This window comes from Dermochelys coriacea, chromosome 16, assembly GCF_009764565.3.
Source record: "Dermochelys coriacea isolate rDerCor1 chromosome 16, rDerCor1.pri.v4, whole genome shotgun sequence".
Lineage (NCBI taxonomy): Eukaryota > Metazoa > Chordata > Testudines > Dermochelyidae > Dermochelys > Dermochelys coriacea.
This window is the reverse complement of record NC_050083.1, coordinates 26,184,701-26,200,261: the sequence shown is the minus strand read 5'-3', so window position 1 is coordinate 26,200,261 and position 15,561 is coordinate 26,184,701. Positions and strand designations below refer to the sequence as shown.

At 44.5% G+C, this 15,561-nt stretch overlaps 1 protein-coding gene across 12 annotated transcripts in view; it reads left to right on the top strand.

Annotated features, from left to right (window-relative positions):
• Positions 1-15,561, top strand: part of GARNL3 (GTPase activating Rap/RanGAP domain like 3) — a 209,786-nt gene that overhangs the window by 173,243 nt on the left and 20,982 nt on the right. For all 12 annotated transcript variants that reach the window (XM_043498770.1, XM_038374925.2, XM_038374927.2 and 9 more), the window contains 4 exons: positions 7,382-7,448; positions 9,347-9,454; positions 12,943-13,061; positions 14,221-14,356. In XM_043498770.1, the coding sequence (XP_043354705.1) occupies positions 7,382-7,448; positions 9,347-9,454; positions 12,943-13,061; positions 14,221-14,356 (430 nt within the window). The remainder of the gene's footprint in view (positions 1-7,381; positions 7,449-9,346; positions 9,455-12,942; positions 13,062-14,220; positions 14,357-15,561) is intronic.

The following is a 15,561-nucleotide window of genomic DNA, read 5'->3' as shown; positions in this document are numbered from 1 at the left end:
CACTACGACAACTGTATTGTACATAAACAAATGGAAGAGCAAGATCTGTTCTCCTGTGTGTAGAAGCGGTCACCTGGTGTATCTCCCAGGAACTCAGAATTCACTAGCAGACAGCCTCAGCAAGTACTTTGTCACTGACCACAAGTAGGAATTGCACAGTTCAGGGATGAACAGCATCTTCGCTCAGTGGGAAACCCCTATCCAGGATCCATTTGCCTCTCAGACAAACAGGAAGTGCAGCATATACTGTTCTTCTTCAAGTGATTGCACATGTGCATTCCACTGTAGGTGTGTGCATGCCCTAAGCACAGTCACTGGAAAATTTTCAGAGGTACCTGTTGAGATGGCTTGAGCACTCTCTGGTGCTGTATGTGCTGGTAGAAAGTACCCAGCCAAACCTGTGCCCCCTCCATTCCTCCTTACCGCCCAGACAGGTTCATAGAATATCAGGGCTGGAAGGGACCTCAGGAGGTCATCTAGTCCAACCCCCTGCTCAAAGCAGGACCAATCCCCAATTTTTGCCCCATATTCCTAAATGGCCCCTCAAGGATTGAACTCACAACCCTGGATTTAGCAGGCCAATGCTCAAACCATTGAGCTATCCTTCCCCCAGGTTGCTGGAACTGTTCTCCTTGCTTTGGCAAGTTTTCTTAGTGGTCTTCCTTTTCCTACAATTGTATATAGTTTGGTTAGTTGTAAATAGTTTTTAGTCAGTTTAGTGTAGTTGGTGTATCTCAGGTGGCGGAGTTTGGTCCGTATGCAGTGCTGAGGCATGCCTCGGTCACAAGGCTTCAAGCCCTGTACCTCCTTCAACTAGGCTATGCCCCTGAGCGACCCACAGTCTAGATGCCTGAAGTGCTTGGGAGAGGTTCACATTGGGGACTGCTGCCAGATTTTCAGGGACTTTAAGCCTCACATGAAGAAGGCCAGGCTGAAATATTTACTATTGGAGGAGGCACTGAGACCTTTCTCTGAGCCGAGTCAGTTGGACTCAGCACTAAGTACATCAGTTTTGGTAAGGGCTCTGCCCTGCAAGAGTCCTGGCACTGTTCACCATCACTAGAGCCAAGGAAAAGGCACAAGAAGCAGCCAAATGAGATGGGAGAATCTCTGGCACCAGAGACGGCCAGGCATGGGGATCAGAGTTGAGTGCGACCTAAGCCATGCCACTCTTCTACCTCAGTACCGCAGCGGCCAGCACCATTGACCTCCAGCTCTTATGAAACATCATTGACTCTGGTACTGGATGAGCTGTCTACTTTGGGAATGCAGCATGGTACTAGCGCTATTGCGGTGCCCTCCACATTGGAGGCGTTTGTCGCTGCCAGAGACCGGCTATCACTGTCTCTACTAGTATCTCTGGCAGTACAGGAGTTGTCAGTATCGTTGCTGGCAGGCAAGAGGGAACCTGTTGTTCCCAGTTACTGTCTGCTGTGAGGCCCAGCAGTACTGTCTAAGGAGAAACCAACAATGCTGGCCTTGACACAGGCTTCCCTACCTTGGCACTGGTCTGCAGCACCAGTGGGAACCGCACCTCCGTGGTCACCAGATAGATACTCATCATATTCTGAGTTGGAGGTTGGGTTGTACTCCTCCTGTCCCATGAGTCACTCCCGCCACTCTCCCAGACACTCCTACCCTGCTATGGACCCAGGCACACGGTGCTATCAAGTACTTATCCTAGAGGTCACTGGGCACCTATGCCAATGCAGTGGCCCTTTTGAAATCCAGGGGTTTCCCCCAATTCAGAATTTCTATTCAAGACACTCCTATTTGTGTCTCTGAAAGAAGAACATCATTGCCTCATTGGGCAACACCTGATCTGGACTCCGTGCCAAATTTCAGGAACCGGTTCTGTGGGATCCTGCTGATGCAGAAAAGAAGGGTATTCTCAGTTAGTGCTGGCCTCCTCCTCCTCCCCTGACAAAGCTGTCAGGAGTGAGCATGTTACCTCACCAAGAGTTGTTGAAGAAGGTGGCCTTAAATTTAAGCATACGGGTGGAGGTAGTGAAGGAGTCCTCCCATAATCTAACATTTTAGACATGGCGGGCTCATCAAAAGTAGTCCTGCCTCTTAATGAGTCCATTAGGGACCCTGTTAAATCCCTGTGGCACACCCCCACTTCCTTACATCAAAAAGAGCTGAGCAAAAATACTTTTTGCCTGTCCAAGGTTCTTGTACACTCATCTCCCTCCGCCACCCGAGATCTCTGGTGGTATCTACTGCCAATGAAAGAGAAGGGTAGGGTCATCAAGGTGCAACACCTAAAGCAAAGGACTCCCAAGAAATTGGATTTATTTGGTAGAAAGTTTTATTCTACTTGTGGGCTTGCAGCTTGGGATCACAAATCAGCAGGTACTTCTGGGCAGATATGACTTCAACATGTGGGATTCTATGCAGAAGTTCACGAGCTTGCTCCCCCAAGAGGCCAGGCAAGAGTTCTCCTCGCTGGTAGATGAGAGGAAATCAGTAGCAAGGGCTTCCTTGCAAGCTGCCCTGGATTCGGTGGCCAAGTCCATGGCTTCAGCAGTGGCCGTGCACAGGAATTCAAGTCTACAGTCTTCTGGTCTCACACAGGAAGTCCAACAAATTCTTCAGGACCTACCTATACAGGGAGGATCGCTCTTTTTGGAGCAGACTGAGATGAAAAAGATTGCAGAGGAAAAAGAGCAGAGTTTTAGGCATAGGTCACCACTTGTTTCTACCTCAACATCAATGCCGCCCCTCCCCCGGCATCCAGGGGATTCTAAGCAGGCATTTTGATGGGACGCTGGAGGACATCATACCAGTTTCTGATGCAGGATCCTATTTCCCCTTTATTTGCGGACGTCCTGTCCCACTTCATCAGTGCACGGTCCCATTTCACCATGGACCGTTAGGTGTTGAGCATGGTGGAAGTGGGATATACCGTCCAGTTTATTTCTACTCCTCCTTCCCATCCTCACTCCCCGTCCTCCTTCAGGGACCCCTCTCAGATCAACTTCTAGCCTAGGAGGTTTAATCTCTCCTTTGTGTGGGAGCTGTAGAAGAGGTTTCACCGAATTTGAGAGAAGAGGTTCTACTCCTGTTATTTCCTAATCCCAAAAGCCAAGGAGGGTCTCAGACCTGTTCTAGATCTGCAGCAACCTCAAGAAATTAAAATTCCACATGGTCTCTCCCTGGCTTCCATTATTCCCTCCCTGGATCCCTGGGACTGGCCGCCCTTGATTTAAGAGCTGTCCACTTTCATATATCGATTTACTAAAGCCACAGAAGATTCTTCAGCTTCAGAGTGAGCCACATGCGCTACGAATCTGCAGTACTCCTGTTCAGCCTGTTGGAGGCTCCGTTGTGGCTGGTCTCAGTGTACTCCTCAAACCACCATCATCTGGACTCTGGACTCATGGTACCTTCTCAGATTCCCATCTCCCTCAATTGGTGGCCGGAGCCACTTGCTCTTTGTGCGGGTGTTCCCTTTTTACAGCCTCAACCTTTGATGTCCCTGGTCTCAGATGCATCAGCGCTAGGCTGGGGAGCTCACCTGGAGCCCTCAGGACTCCAGACCTTTGCTCTCCAGAAGAGCTCTCACTTCATATCATTGTCGGAGAACTCAGGACAGTTCACCAGGCCTGTCAGATGTTCCTGCCTCACGTTACGGTGAAGAACCTGTTGGTTCTTACAGACAACACTACAGCCATGTTTTATCTCAACAGGCAGGGAGGGCTCACTCTTTGCCCTGTGTAAGGAAGCAATTCAGCTATGGGAATTCTGCATAGCCCACTCAGTCCACCTCGGAGCCTCTCACCTTCTGGGAGTACAGAATGGGTTGGCAGATCACCTCAGCTGGTCTTTCTCCGGTCACCAGGAGTGATTCCTTCTCCTGGATATTGTGAAGGAAGTTTTCCATCAGTGGGGGACTCCCCAGACAGACCTGTTTGCAGCCTGGTACAACAGGAAGTGTCACCAGTTCTGCTCCCTGCGAGGCCATAGCCCAGGATCTCTCACGGATGCCTTCCTGCTGCCATGGACAGGTCACCTGAACTACGCTTTCCCCCCGATTCCGCTCATGCACAAGTACTATTAAAGATCAAGAGGGACCAGGCCTAGGTCATTCTGATAGCCCTAGCATGCCCCCATCAACGTTGATTCACCACCCTGCTAGGCCTCTCTGTGATGGCTCCAATCCTGCTACCTTTACACCTGGACCTGATCTCTCAGGACCATGGTCAGCTACTCCACCCAAACCACAGCTCCCTTCACCTGACGGTCTGGAATCATCATAGCTAAATCCAGGAAAGCAGGCTTATTTGCAGCAGGTGCATCATGACCTATTAGTAGTAGGAAGCCCTCCACTAGGACTACTTAGGAAATGCTTGAGTATTTATTACACCTGAAGCAGCAAGGCTTAGCTATCTCCTCAGTTAAGGAGATATCTTGCACCAATATAGTCTTTCTACCCTTTCCACACACATTCTCTTCTCATTACACCATCACTCAACAGTCCAGGGATGATGTTGCAGTCGGCATGTCCATAAACTCCAATCCTACCATCTATGCAACTGCTTGGGGGACTCACATACAATGGAATGCACATGTGCAGTCATTCAAAGAAGAAAAAATAGTTATTAACCTTTGTAACTTAGTTCTTTAAGATGTGTTGCCACGTATCCATTCTACAACCTGCCGCCTCAGAATAATAGAATATCAGAGTTGGAAGGGACCTCAGGAGGTCATCTAGTCCAACCCCCTGCTCAAAGCAGGACCAATCCCCAACTAAATCATCCCAGCCAGCGCTTTGTCAAGCCTGATCTTAAAAACCTCAAAGGAAGGAGATTCCACCACCTCCCTAGGTAACGCATTCCAGTGCTTCACCACCCTCCTAGTGAAAAAGTTTTTCCTAATATCCAACCTAAACCTCCCCCACTGCAACTTGAGACCATTACTTCTTGTTCTGTCATCTGCTACCACTGAGAACAGTCTAGATACATCCTCTTTGGAACCCCTTTCAAGTAGTTGAAAGCAGCTATCAAATCTCCCCCCATTCTTCTCTTCCACAGACTAAACAATCCCAGTTCCCTCAGCCTCTCCTCATAAATCATGTGTTCCAATCCCTGATCATTTTTGTTGCCCTCCGCTGGACGCTTTCCAATTTTTCCACATCCTCCTTGTAGTGTGGGGCTTAAAACTGGACACAGTACTCCAGATGAGGCCTCACCAATGTTGAATAGAGGGGAACGATCACATCCCTAGATCTGCTGGCAATGCCCCTACTTATACAGCCCAAAATGCCATTGGCCTTCTTGGCAACAAGGGCACTCTGTTGACTTATATCCAGCTTCTCGTCCACTGTAACCCCTAGGTGCTTTTTTGCAGAACTGCTGCCTAGCCATTCAGTCCCTAGTCTGTAGCAGTGCATGGGATTCTTCTGTTCTAAGTGCAGGACTCTGCATTAGTCCCTGTTGAACCTCATCAGATTCCTTTTGGCCCAATCCTCCAGTTTGTTTAGGTCCCTCTGTATCCTATCAAAAAGCTTTGAGTATATTAGCTTTTTCCACATCCTGTCACTAGGTTACCTCCCTCATTCAATAAGGGACCCACACTTTCCTTGACTTTCTTCTTGTTACTAACATATCTGAAGAAACCCTTCTTGTTACTCTTAACATCCCTTGCTAGCTGCAACTCCAGGTGTGCTTTGGCCTTCCTGATTTCACTCCTGCATGTCTGAGCAATATCTTTATACTCTTCCCTGGTCATTTGTCCAATCTTCAGCTTCTTATAAACCTCATCTGGCGTACTGTGTCCAGAGAGGGCGCTTCTCTATCTGAGCCCAGCAGCTCTGTTGAGTTTCCTGAGTCAGCAGGTATCCCTGATATTCCCCCATTACCTTCTTATGCTCAAGAAGTTTGGCGTTTCCCTTAGTTTCATACAGGTTCACCTAGCAGCAATCAGCACATCACCCTCCATCAGATAGCTATGCTGCCTTATTCACCCCACCACCTCCAAGTTTTTAAAGGGTTTTATTAGAACTTCTCCACAAGTAATAAAACCAACTCCTCAATGGGATCTTAATTTAGTGCTTCCAACAGTCACTGTGCCACCCTTTCAACTCAATGCTTTACCAATCTGTGAAGATTCCCTATCTTGCTGCTATCAGCTCAGCCAGACAAATAAGTGAGTTAGGAGCCCTAATGGCAGACCCTCCTTATACTACATTTCATAAAGACAAGATCTCACTACAACTACACTTGAAATTCACCCTTAAATCAATTTAGGAATTTTACATAAACCAGAATATGCACTTACCTGTGTTCTTTCTGAAGGCCCACACATCCATCAAAATAAGGAAACCTCATCTCGGTTATGTGAGACAAGTTGTAGCCTTTTACCTACAGAGAACTGAACAAATCAGTCATCTACACTGTTTCTGGCCACAGCAGAACAAGTCCAAGGACAAGCTTTTTCCTCCCAGAGGATCTCTGACTGCATCCTACTTTGTTATTTACTGTCTTATCGCACACGGGATATGGGTTTACTCTACAAGAGCACAGGCAGCCTCAGTACCATCACTCCGACAAGTACCTCTGCTTGACGTTTGCAAGGCGGTGATGTAGAGTTCCAGGCACACATTCATGAGACATTATGTCTTGGGTCAAGCCTCCTCTGCCGACAAATCCTTTGGGATAGCGGTTCTGCAAGCAGCCATCCCAGCTGTATTCTTGCATCCTCCTTTTCTCTGAGTACTGCTTGTCAGTCACTCACAGTGGAATACACACAGAGACCAGCACTCAAAGAAACAAGGGAATTAAACAGTCTTCATTACTGGAGTTCTTCAAGATGCGTGGTCCCTATCTGTATTCCACTACCTGCCCTCATTCCCCTCTACTTCGGATCCTCTCTGATCTGCAGTAAGAGGAACTGGAGAGGGGTCAGTCCGCATCATCCTTTATGCCCTGAGTCTGGAACACAAGGGGAACAACTACGTAGGTGGAGACAGACACTACTTGCTAGAAATCTCCAGTCTCCGACACATCAGCACACAGTGGAATACAGATAGCAACTACAGATCTTGCAGAATCTACAGATCTCCAGTTATAAAGGGTAAGTAACTACCCTTTTCTAAACATCTGTGTTTCCAAATAAGTTCTGTTACTACATTATGATGTTACTGTAGAAAATATTGATTGGAAAACTAATTGAATCCCTTACTAAGAGTGGATTTACAATGAATGCCAAATAAAGGTATAGCTACAGAAGGCTACACTTGAAAAGGACAGATTTTGTTCTGAGCTGCAGGAGTGCATCTCCACTGACTCTGGGACAAAGTGTTGCATTTTTCTCAAAAGTAGTTTGTAATAACCTCAGTATCCAGTCTGCCCACTACCCTTACCCATTATCATTGCAGGTTAATTTTGTTGCAGCTATTGATGTATATGAAGATGGTGACGCTGGTCTACTGTTGTGTTATAACTGTAAGTGCTGTTTTATTTGATCCAGGCAATAGCAAAGAAAGTTTAAAAACATTAATACATCAGTCTGCTTGTATCAATCCTGTTTGTCTGTGGGATATGATTCTACATATTGCAAAGTCAGCAGTTTTTCAATATAATTTTCATTATTGTTTTATGACAAGCTGTGCAGAATATAGAAACATCAGCTACCTGCTTCTATTTTCAGGTGTACAAATGAAATTCTCCAATTTTGGAGAACCACCTCTGGTGTTAATTGCTCACTAAAATGTCAGTTCTGAGGTATCCATTATTATAATTGCCTTTCTTTCTTATATGACCCCATTACCAGAGTGTCTGAGCCCCTCACAATCTTTAATGAATCATCCAATGATTAGGACTCTTGCTTGAGACTTTGATGTAATTCCTTGCTCCACCACAGGCTCCCTGTGTAACCTTGGACAAAACAATTAGGTCCCAACTTTTCATCAGTATTTAGACATTGCTGTGCTCCGCACTGCAATGCCTACCTGATTTAGGAGACTAAATGTCATTTTCAAAAAGGGTTCAGGCACTTACGAGCCTAATCCCGTTGACAGTCAATGGAATTTAGGCTCATAACTACCAAAATTCCTTTTGAAAATGAGACTTGGGATCTTAAATTAGGTAGGCACTGCAACACTGAGTGCAGCAATGCTTAAATACCTTTAAGAAATTGTGCCTTAGACTCTATGCCCAGATCACCATCTGTAATGAATGTCATAGCATTTCTTGACAGCACAGAGAAGTTGAGGATAAATACATTAAAAATTGTGAGGTGCTCAAACATTACAGTAATGAAGTCCATATAAGTACCTATTACAAAAGGCTAGACACGTGAGGAAGTAATGGCATCCTTTCAGACAAAATTCAAGAGTTCAATCTGAGTAAATAAAAAGAATAGGGATTTGTAAGCTGGTTTTCAGTTTAACTAGAATCCCTGTTGTGTGTACTACTCATAGAAAGACGGTGACTTTCTTAATTTCATCTTTGACTTTGCAGATGTACTGATAATTTTTAAGTATATTATTCCTGGCTTTTATAATTCATAATTGAAAGAAATCCTGCAACTAGGGAAATAGATGATGATGCATAGTTCACATTGGATAATCACTGCAATAATAATGTTCTTTGAGTAATCAGTGAATCCAGATTTTAAAAGCCAGTCAGTGGAGTCCCTGGCTGACCTCTGCTTTTATTCTTTCCTTTTTGCTTTTTAGTATTGAAAAATTACCAGCTTTATGATTAGAAGTAGGTGCTGTAGAAGCACTTGCTGATGGAAGTACATGCAGTGCATGAAAACCATGAATTTGATAGAATTTGAGCCATTGTAAAAATAACACTGCAGTTCCTGAGAGACCGGGTACAAAAGTCATTTGATTAATAAAACCTCTGTCTAATATCCCCCAGGCCTCATATGGAAGTTTCCCCTCTCTGTACATTTCAGTCTTTGGGGAGTGTGAACTGTGCTAATGTATGACTGCTTGAAGGGTGTTTCATGCTGGCCAACAGATACTGTGCCACTGATGTCAACTTCAGAACATTTCTTGCCCATGTCTCTAGCCACAGACAAGTAATGGAGGATTGGGGAAACAAGCAAACACATGATTTCATAAAATATTAATGAATTGTAAAATAAATTATAAATAGCTTTGACATCAAAGTAGACACTTGAAATCAGATTTTACAACAGATGAAACACAATATAGTATATATTCTATATTACCTCTGTTTTTTTCCCTTTAAAAATTGTAGTCAGTAAATTCATGTTGTTATGGTTTTAACAGCTGTACAGGAAGATATAATCCAATTTTCTAAGCCATTTTATTTAATGTCAATTTGTGTCATTTTCTGTGTGAGGTAACGGATGTCTTTTGTTACAGATGTCTGCTACTACAGAAAGGTATGCCCCTATAATGGGGGTTCTCCTTTGGTCCAGACATCGGCATCGGACTTCCACTTTAGTTGGAACCAGGTTCCTTATGCTATTGGTAAGAAAAGACTGTAGTAACCTAGTAGGATGGTTTAACATTTTCATTTGGTTTGGAATTGTACTTGGTCCCTACTGGAGCAGCAGTGGGTGTTACAGAAATGCAGCCATGTCACACTCAGTTCTAGGGCTGTGCCAGTTCACCTAGATTTTTGCATTTGATAGTTTAGAAAAGCTATTCTATATCTATATCTATTTGGCAGATTCTTTCCATGCAAAAACAAAATTCTGAAATCATTGGCTTCTTTTTCTTGTTCTCCTCAGCCCGTTCATTTCCTCCTGCTGTATTTGAGAGATTTCATCTACACCCTACTAAACGTGGAGAATCAGGCAGTCACATAGGCTTTATGCAGTTGGACACCCATCAGCATTTTAGTGGCTGTTTAAAAACTTATAAAATATATACACTAGAGAGGTGAGATGCTAGAGAAGGTCAGATTTTCATGAAATTTACAGGTTTCAGAGTAGCAGCCGTGTTAGTCTGTATTCGCAAAAAGAAAAGGAGTACCGGTGGCACCTTAGAGACTAACAAATTTATTAGAGCATAAGCTTTCGTGAGCTACAGCTCACTTCATCGGATGCATTTGGTGGAAAAAACAGAGGAGAGATTTATATACACACACACACAGAGAACATGAAACAATGGGTTTATCATACACACTGTAAGGAGAGTGATCACTTAAGATAAGCCATCACCAGCAGCAGGGGGGGGGGAAAGGAGGAAAACCTTTCATGGTGACAAGCAAGGTAGGCTAATTCCAGCAGTTAACAAGAATATCAGAGGAACAGTGGGGGGTGGGGTGGGAGGGAGAAATACCATGGGGAAATAGTTTTACTTTGTGTAATGACTCATCCATTCCCAGTCTCTATTCAAGCCTAAGTTAATTGTATCCAGTTTGCAAATTAATTCCAATTCAGCAGTCTCTCGTTGGAGTCTGTTTTTGAAGCTTTTTTGTTGAAGTATAGCCACTCTTAGGTCTGTGATCGAGTGACCAGAGAGATTGAAGTGTTCTCCAACTGGTTTTTGAATGTTATAATTCTTGACGTCTGATTTGTGTCCATTCATTCTTTTACGTAGAGACTGTCCAGTTTGGCCAATGTACATGGCAGAGGGGCATTGCTGGCACATGATGGCATATATCACATTGGTAGATGCGCAGGTGAACGAGCCTCTGATAGTGTGGCTGATGTGATTAGGCCCTATGATGGTATCCCCTGAATAGATATGTGGACAGAGTTGGCAACGGGCTTTGTTGCAAGGATAGGTTCCTGGGTTAGTGGTTCTGTTGTGTGGTGTGGTTGCTGGTGAGTATTTGCTTCAGATTGGGGGGCTGTCTGTAAGCAAGGACTGGTCTGTCTCCCAAGATCTGTGAGAGTGATGGGTCGTCCTTCAAGATAGGTTGTAGATCCTTGATGATGCGTTGGAGAGGTTTTAGTTGGGGGCTGAAGGTGATGGCTAGTGGCGTTCTGTTGTTTTCTTTGTTGGGCCTGTCCTGTAGTAGGTGACTTCTGGGTACTCTTCTGGCTCTGTCAATCTGTTTCTTCACTTCAGCAGGTGGGTATTGTAGTTGTAGGAATGCATGATAGAGATCTTGTAGGTGTTTGTCTCTGTCTGAGGGGTTGGAGCAAATGCGGTTATATCGTAGCGCTTGGCTGTAGACAATGGATCGAGTGGTATGATCTGGATGAAAGCTAGAGGCATGTAGGTAGGAATAGCGGTCAGTAGGTTTCCGATATAGGGTGGTGGTTATGTGACCATCGCTTATTAGCACCGTAGTGTCCAGGAAGTGGATCTCTTGTGTGGACTGGTCCAGGCTGAGGTTGATGGTGGGATGGAAATTGTTGAAATCATGGTGGAATTCCTCAAGAGCTTCTTTTCCATGGGTCCAGATGATGAAGATGTCATCAATGTAGCGCAAGTAGAATAGGGGCATTAGGGGACGAGAGCTGAGGAAGCGTTGTTCTAAGTCAGCCATAAAAATGTTGGCATACTGTGGGGCCATGCGGGTACCCATCGCAGTGCCGCTGATTTGAAGGTATACATTGTCACCAAATGTGAAATAGTTATGGGTCAGGACAAAGTCACAAAGTTCAGCCACCAGGTTAGCCGTGACAGTATCGGGGATACTGTTCCTGATGGCTTGTAGTCCATCTTTGTGTGGAATGTTGGTGTAGAGGGCTTCTACATCCATAGTGGCTAGGATGGTGTTTTTAGGAAGATCACCAATGGACTGTAGTTTCCTCAGGAAGTCAGTGGTGTCTCGAAGATAGCTGGGAGTGCTGGTAACGAAGGGCCTGAGGAGGGAGTCTACATAGCCAGACAATCCTGCTGTCAGGGTGCCAATGCCTGAGATGATGGGGCGTCCAGGATTTCCAGGTTTATGGATCTTGGGTAGCAGATAGAATACCCCAGGTCGGGGCTCCAGGGGTGTGTCTGTGCGGATTTGTTCTTGTGCTTTTTCAGGGAGTTTCTTGAGCAAATGCTGTAGTTTCTTTTGGTAACTCTCAGTGGGATCAGAGGGTAATGGCTTGTAGAAAGTGGTGTTGGAGAGCTGCCTAGTAGCCTCTTGTTCATACTCCGACCTATTCATGATGACGACAGCACCTCCTTTGTCAGCCTTTTTGATTATGATGTCAGAGTTGTTTCTGAGGCTGTGGATGGCACTGTGTTCTGCATGGCTGAGGTTATGGGGTAAGCGATGCTGCTTTTCCACAATTTCAGCTCGTGCACGTCGGCGGAAGCACTCTATGTAGAAATCCAGGCTGCTGTTTCGACCTTCAGGAGGAGTCCACCCAGAATCCTTCTTTTTGTAGTGTTGGCAGGAAGGTCTCTGTGGGTTAATATGTTGGTCAGAGGTGTGTTGGAAATATTCCTTGAGTCTGAGACGTCGAAAATAGGATTCTAGGTCACCACAGAACTGTATCATGTTCGTGGGGGTGGAGGGGCAAAAGGAGAGGCCCCGAGATAGGATGAGTCATTACACAAAGTAAAACTATTTCCCCATGGTATTTCTCCCTCCCACCCCACCCCCCACTGTTCCTCTGATATTCTTGTTAACTGCTGGAATTAGCCTACCTTGCTTGTCACCATGAAAGGTTTTCCTCCTTTCCCTCCCCTGCTGCTGGTGATGGCTTATCTTAAGTGATCATTCTCCTTACAGTGTGTATGATAAACCCATTGTTTCATGTTCTCTGTGTGTGTGTGTGTGTGTGTGTGTGTGTGTGTGTGTGTGTGTGTGTGTGTGTGTGTGTGTGTGTGTGTGTGTGTGTAAATCTCTCCTCTGTTTTTTCCACGAAATGCATCCGATGAAGTGAGCTGTAGCTCACGAAAGCTTATAAATTTGTTAGTCTCTAAGGTGCCACAAGTACTCCTTTTCTTTTAGGAAATTTACAGAATCTTTTAAAAGCTCTAGGTGCTTATGTAAAACATCTGCTACAAATATATGTTCATAATTTTTCTCAGTAATAGCAGCCCTTGTTCCCTTGCAGTTTGTGCTTTCCCTTATATCCTGGCCTTCACTACTGATTCCATAGAGATACGATTAGTGGTGAATGGGAACCTAGTCCACACAGCTGTGGTGCCTGAACTTCAACTTGTTGCATCAAGGGTAAGACATAGGAAAACCTTGTTGGGCCTCTGTATGAGGTCTCATTACAATGTGTATGTGCAGTTCCTGGTAACGCAGACTTCTGGGTGTGCAAGCATAGAATGGAGACAGTCCCCTTCAGAACAGTCTATTAAAATCACAAAAATAGTTGATCCTACATGAGCAAGTTAGGCTGCAGATTATATATGTAATTTGAAACTGTATACTTAGATGTATGATCTTAAAGAAGCACAGGACTGCTCATTTCATTGGCTGCAGTGACCATATATATTCCTTATTTGAGTATAAATCTCAAATCCAAGTGCAGCACTATCATTTATATTACCATTGCTCACCCAGAGATGCTCCTTTTCAAATATCTTTCCCAGTTTCTTTCATTTTACATAGTTAGTTTACATAGTTCTCTTTTCCACTTGACATTCCTCTGACTGAACACAAGGTAAAGGGGTTTGGTGAGTCAACAGATGTGAGTGCATGGAGTAAGTGCAAATAGGCCAACTTCATCCTTGGGTAATTCCATGACTTCAAGGATGAAGATGGCTTAGTATGTTTTGTGCTTAGCCCTTATATATGCACCTGGAAAAAGGAGGGAGAATTCTCTATTTGTAATAAGGAGCAGTGATAGTAAAGGAAAGATTAGGCTACTTTTTCTAACTTCATATGAACACAAGTTGCTTATTGAGCCAAACCCTTGGACTCTGGTCCAGTTCCTCAGTTGTTATTTGAGGAGCACACCGCATACGTGGGAGGGTAGGAGTGTGCCATTATGGCTTGGTGCTGTTTTTGACCTTCTCCTATTCCTGGAACCATTTGGGCTGGTCACCTTTGTCCTTAAGGCTACTCTAATGTGCATTGCCTAATGTGCATTGATTGCCAAGAGGGCCAAGAGGCCCAGACAGGAGTTGACAGCCCTCTGGAAAGCCCAGGCCATCCCACCTTCTCTAACTGCAAGAAGAGGGATCATGTAGGAGCTGGCTGCTCTGCCAACTGTATACTACCAGAGGATTCTTGGATGTCAGCTCCAGATGTCTTTAAGGCCTTTCCATTGGCAAATCAGCATACAATGGCTGCACCATGTAAAGGAAAACTCTTTGAGCACAGTCTCAATGATAAACTGGGAAGTCTTGCTGTGCTAACGATGTGTTCTTTGTCATTTCAGTCAGATATTTATTTTAAAGCTACTGCAACAGTAAGTGGATCATCCAATAGCAGTTTGAAGGAAACCAGTTCGAACAGTTCTCCTCAGACACCAACAGCTCATGAAATGCCAGAATTCCCTTCTTCCTCAGCAGAAGGTAAAGTATTGTTGGGGCTGGTTGTGTGTTGGCTTTGAATTGCTCTGGCAATTATCACATTTCCAATATCTCTGGGCTTTTGGTTTGGTGAAATTGGAGATGGTGAAAGATTTTGGATTGGCAACCCTTGGGGCTGAAGACCGAAATTTTCTATTTATTCATAGAAGTGGCTGTGCAAGCTTGCTCACCTCCTGCCAATATCCCTCAGCACTGCTCTGGAGGGACCTTTCCTAGGAGGAGGAGGAAAAGAATCCATTTTCAATGGCCTGCTGAATCTTTGACGACTATTTTTCAGGGATAAGACTGCAAACAAAGATGCCAGTTATGACGGGAGGTTCAGAAAAGAGACAGTTGCCTACTAAGAACTGAACTGAGACACCCTACCAACACCCAGCTCTTTTCACCATGGGAGTATTACAGTTCCTTTATAGAATGAAAATAATAATTAGGCAGCCCCAGCCCCAAAGAGCTTGCAATATCACTTTAGATATGACACGATCAGTGGAGTAACAAACAATAAGGGGGATAAATATGAAATGACAAGGACCCAATAAAAAGATCACACACTGTACACTAGTGGTTCTCAACTAGGGGTATAAGTACCCCTGTGGGTACGCAGAGGTCTTCCAGAGGGGACATCAACTCATCTAGATATTTGCCTAGCTTTACAACAGGCTACGTAAAAAGCAATAGCAAAGTCAGTACAAACTAAAATTTCATACAGATAGTGACTTGGTTATACTACTCTATGTATTATACACTGAAATGTAAGCATAATATTTATATCACAGTTGATTTATTTTATAATTATATGGTAAAATGAGAAAGTAAGCAATTTTTCAGTAATAGTATGTTGTGACACTTTTATGTTTTTATGTCTGATTTTTGTAAGCAAGTAGTTTTTAAGTGAGATGAAACTTGGGAGTACATGCGACAAATCAGGCTTTTGAAAGAGGTACAGTAGTCCTGGAAAGGTTGAGAGCCACTGCTGTACACCCCTCTAGCTCAGTTAAATATGCTACTGCTGCTGTATAGCTGTGATAGAAAAAAAACAGGGAAAGTAATAATTTTAGTTCTGCAAGTGCTTGCTCATGTTCATTCCATGTTAGGTGTGTTTCCTCACCACGTATACCAGTGCCACAATTTTTTTCCTCAGTGGTATTTGTAGGAGACTGGGTCTAGTGCCTGCTGGAATGGCGCGCATA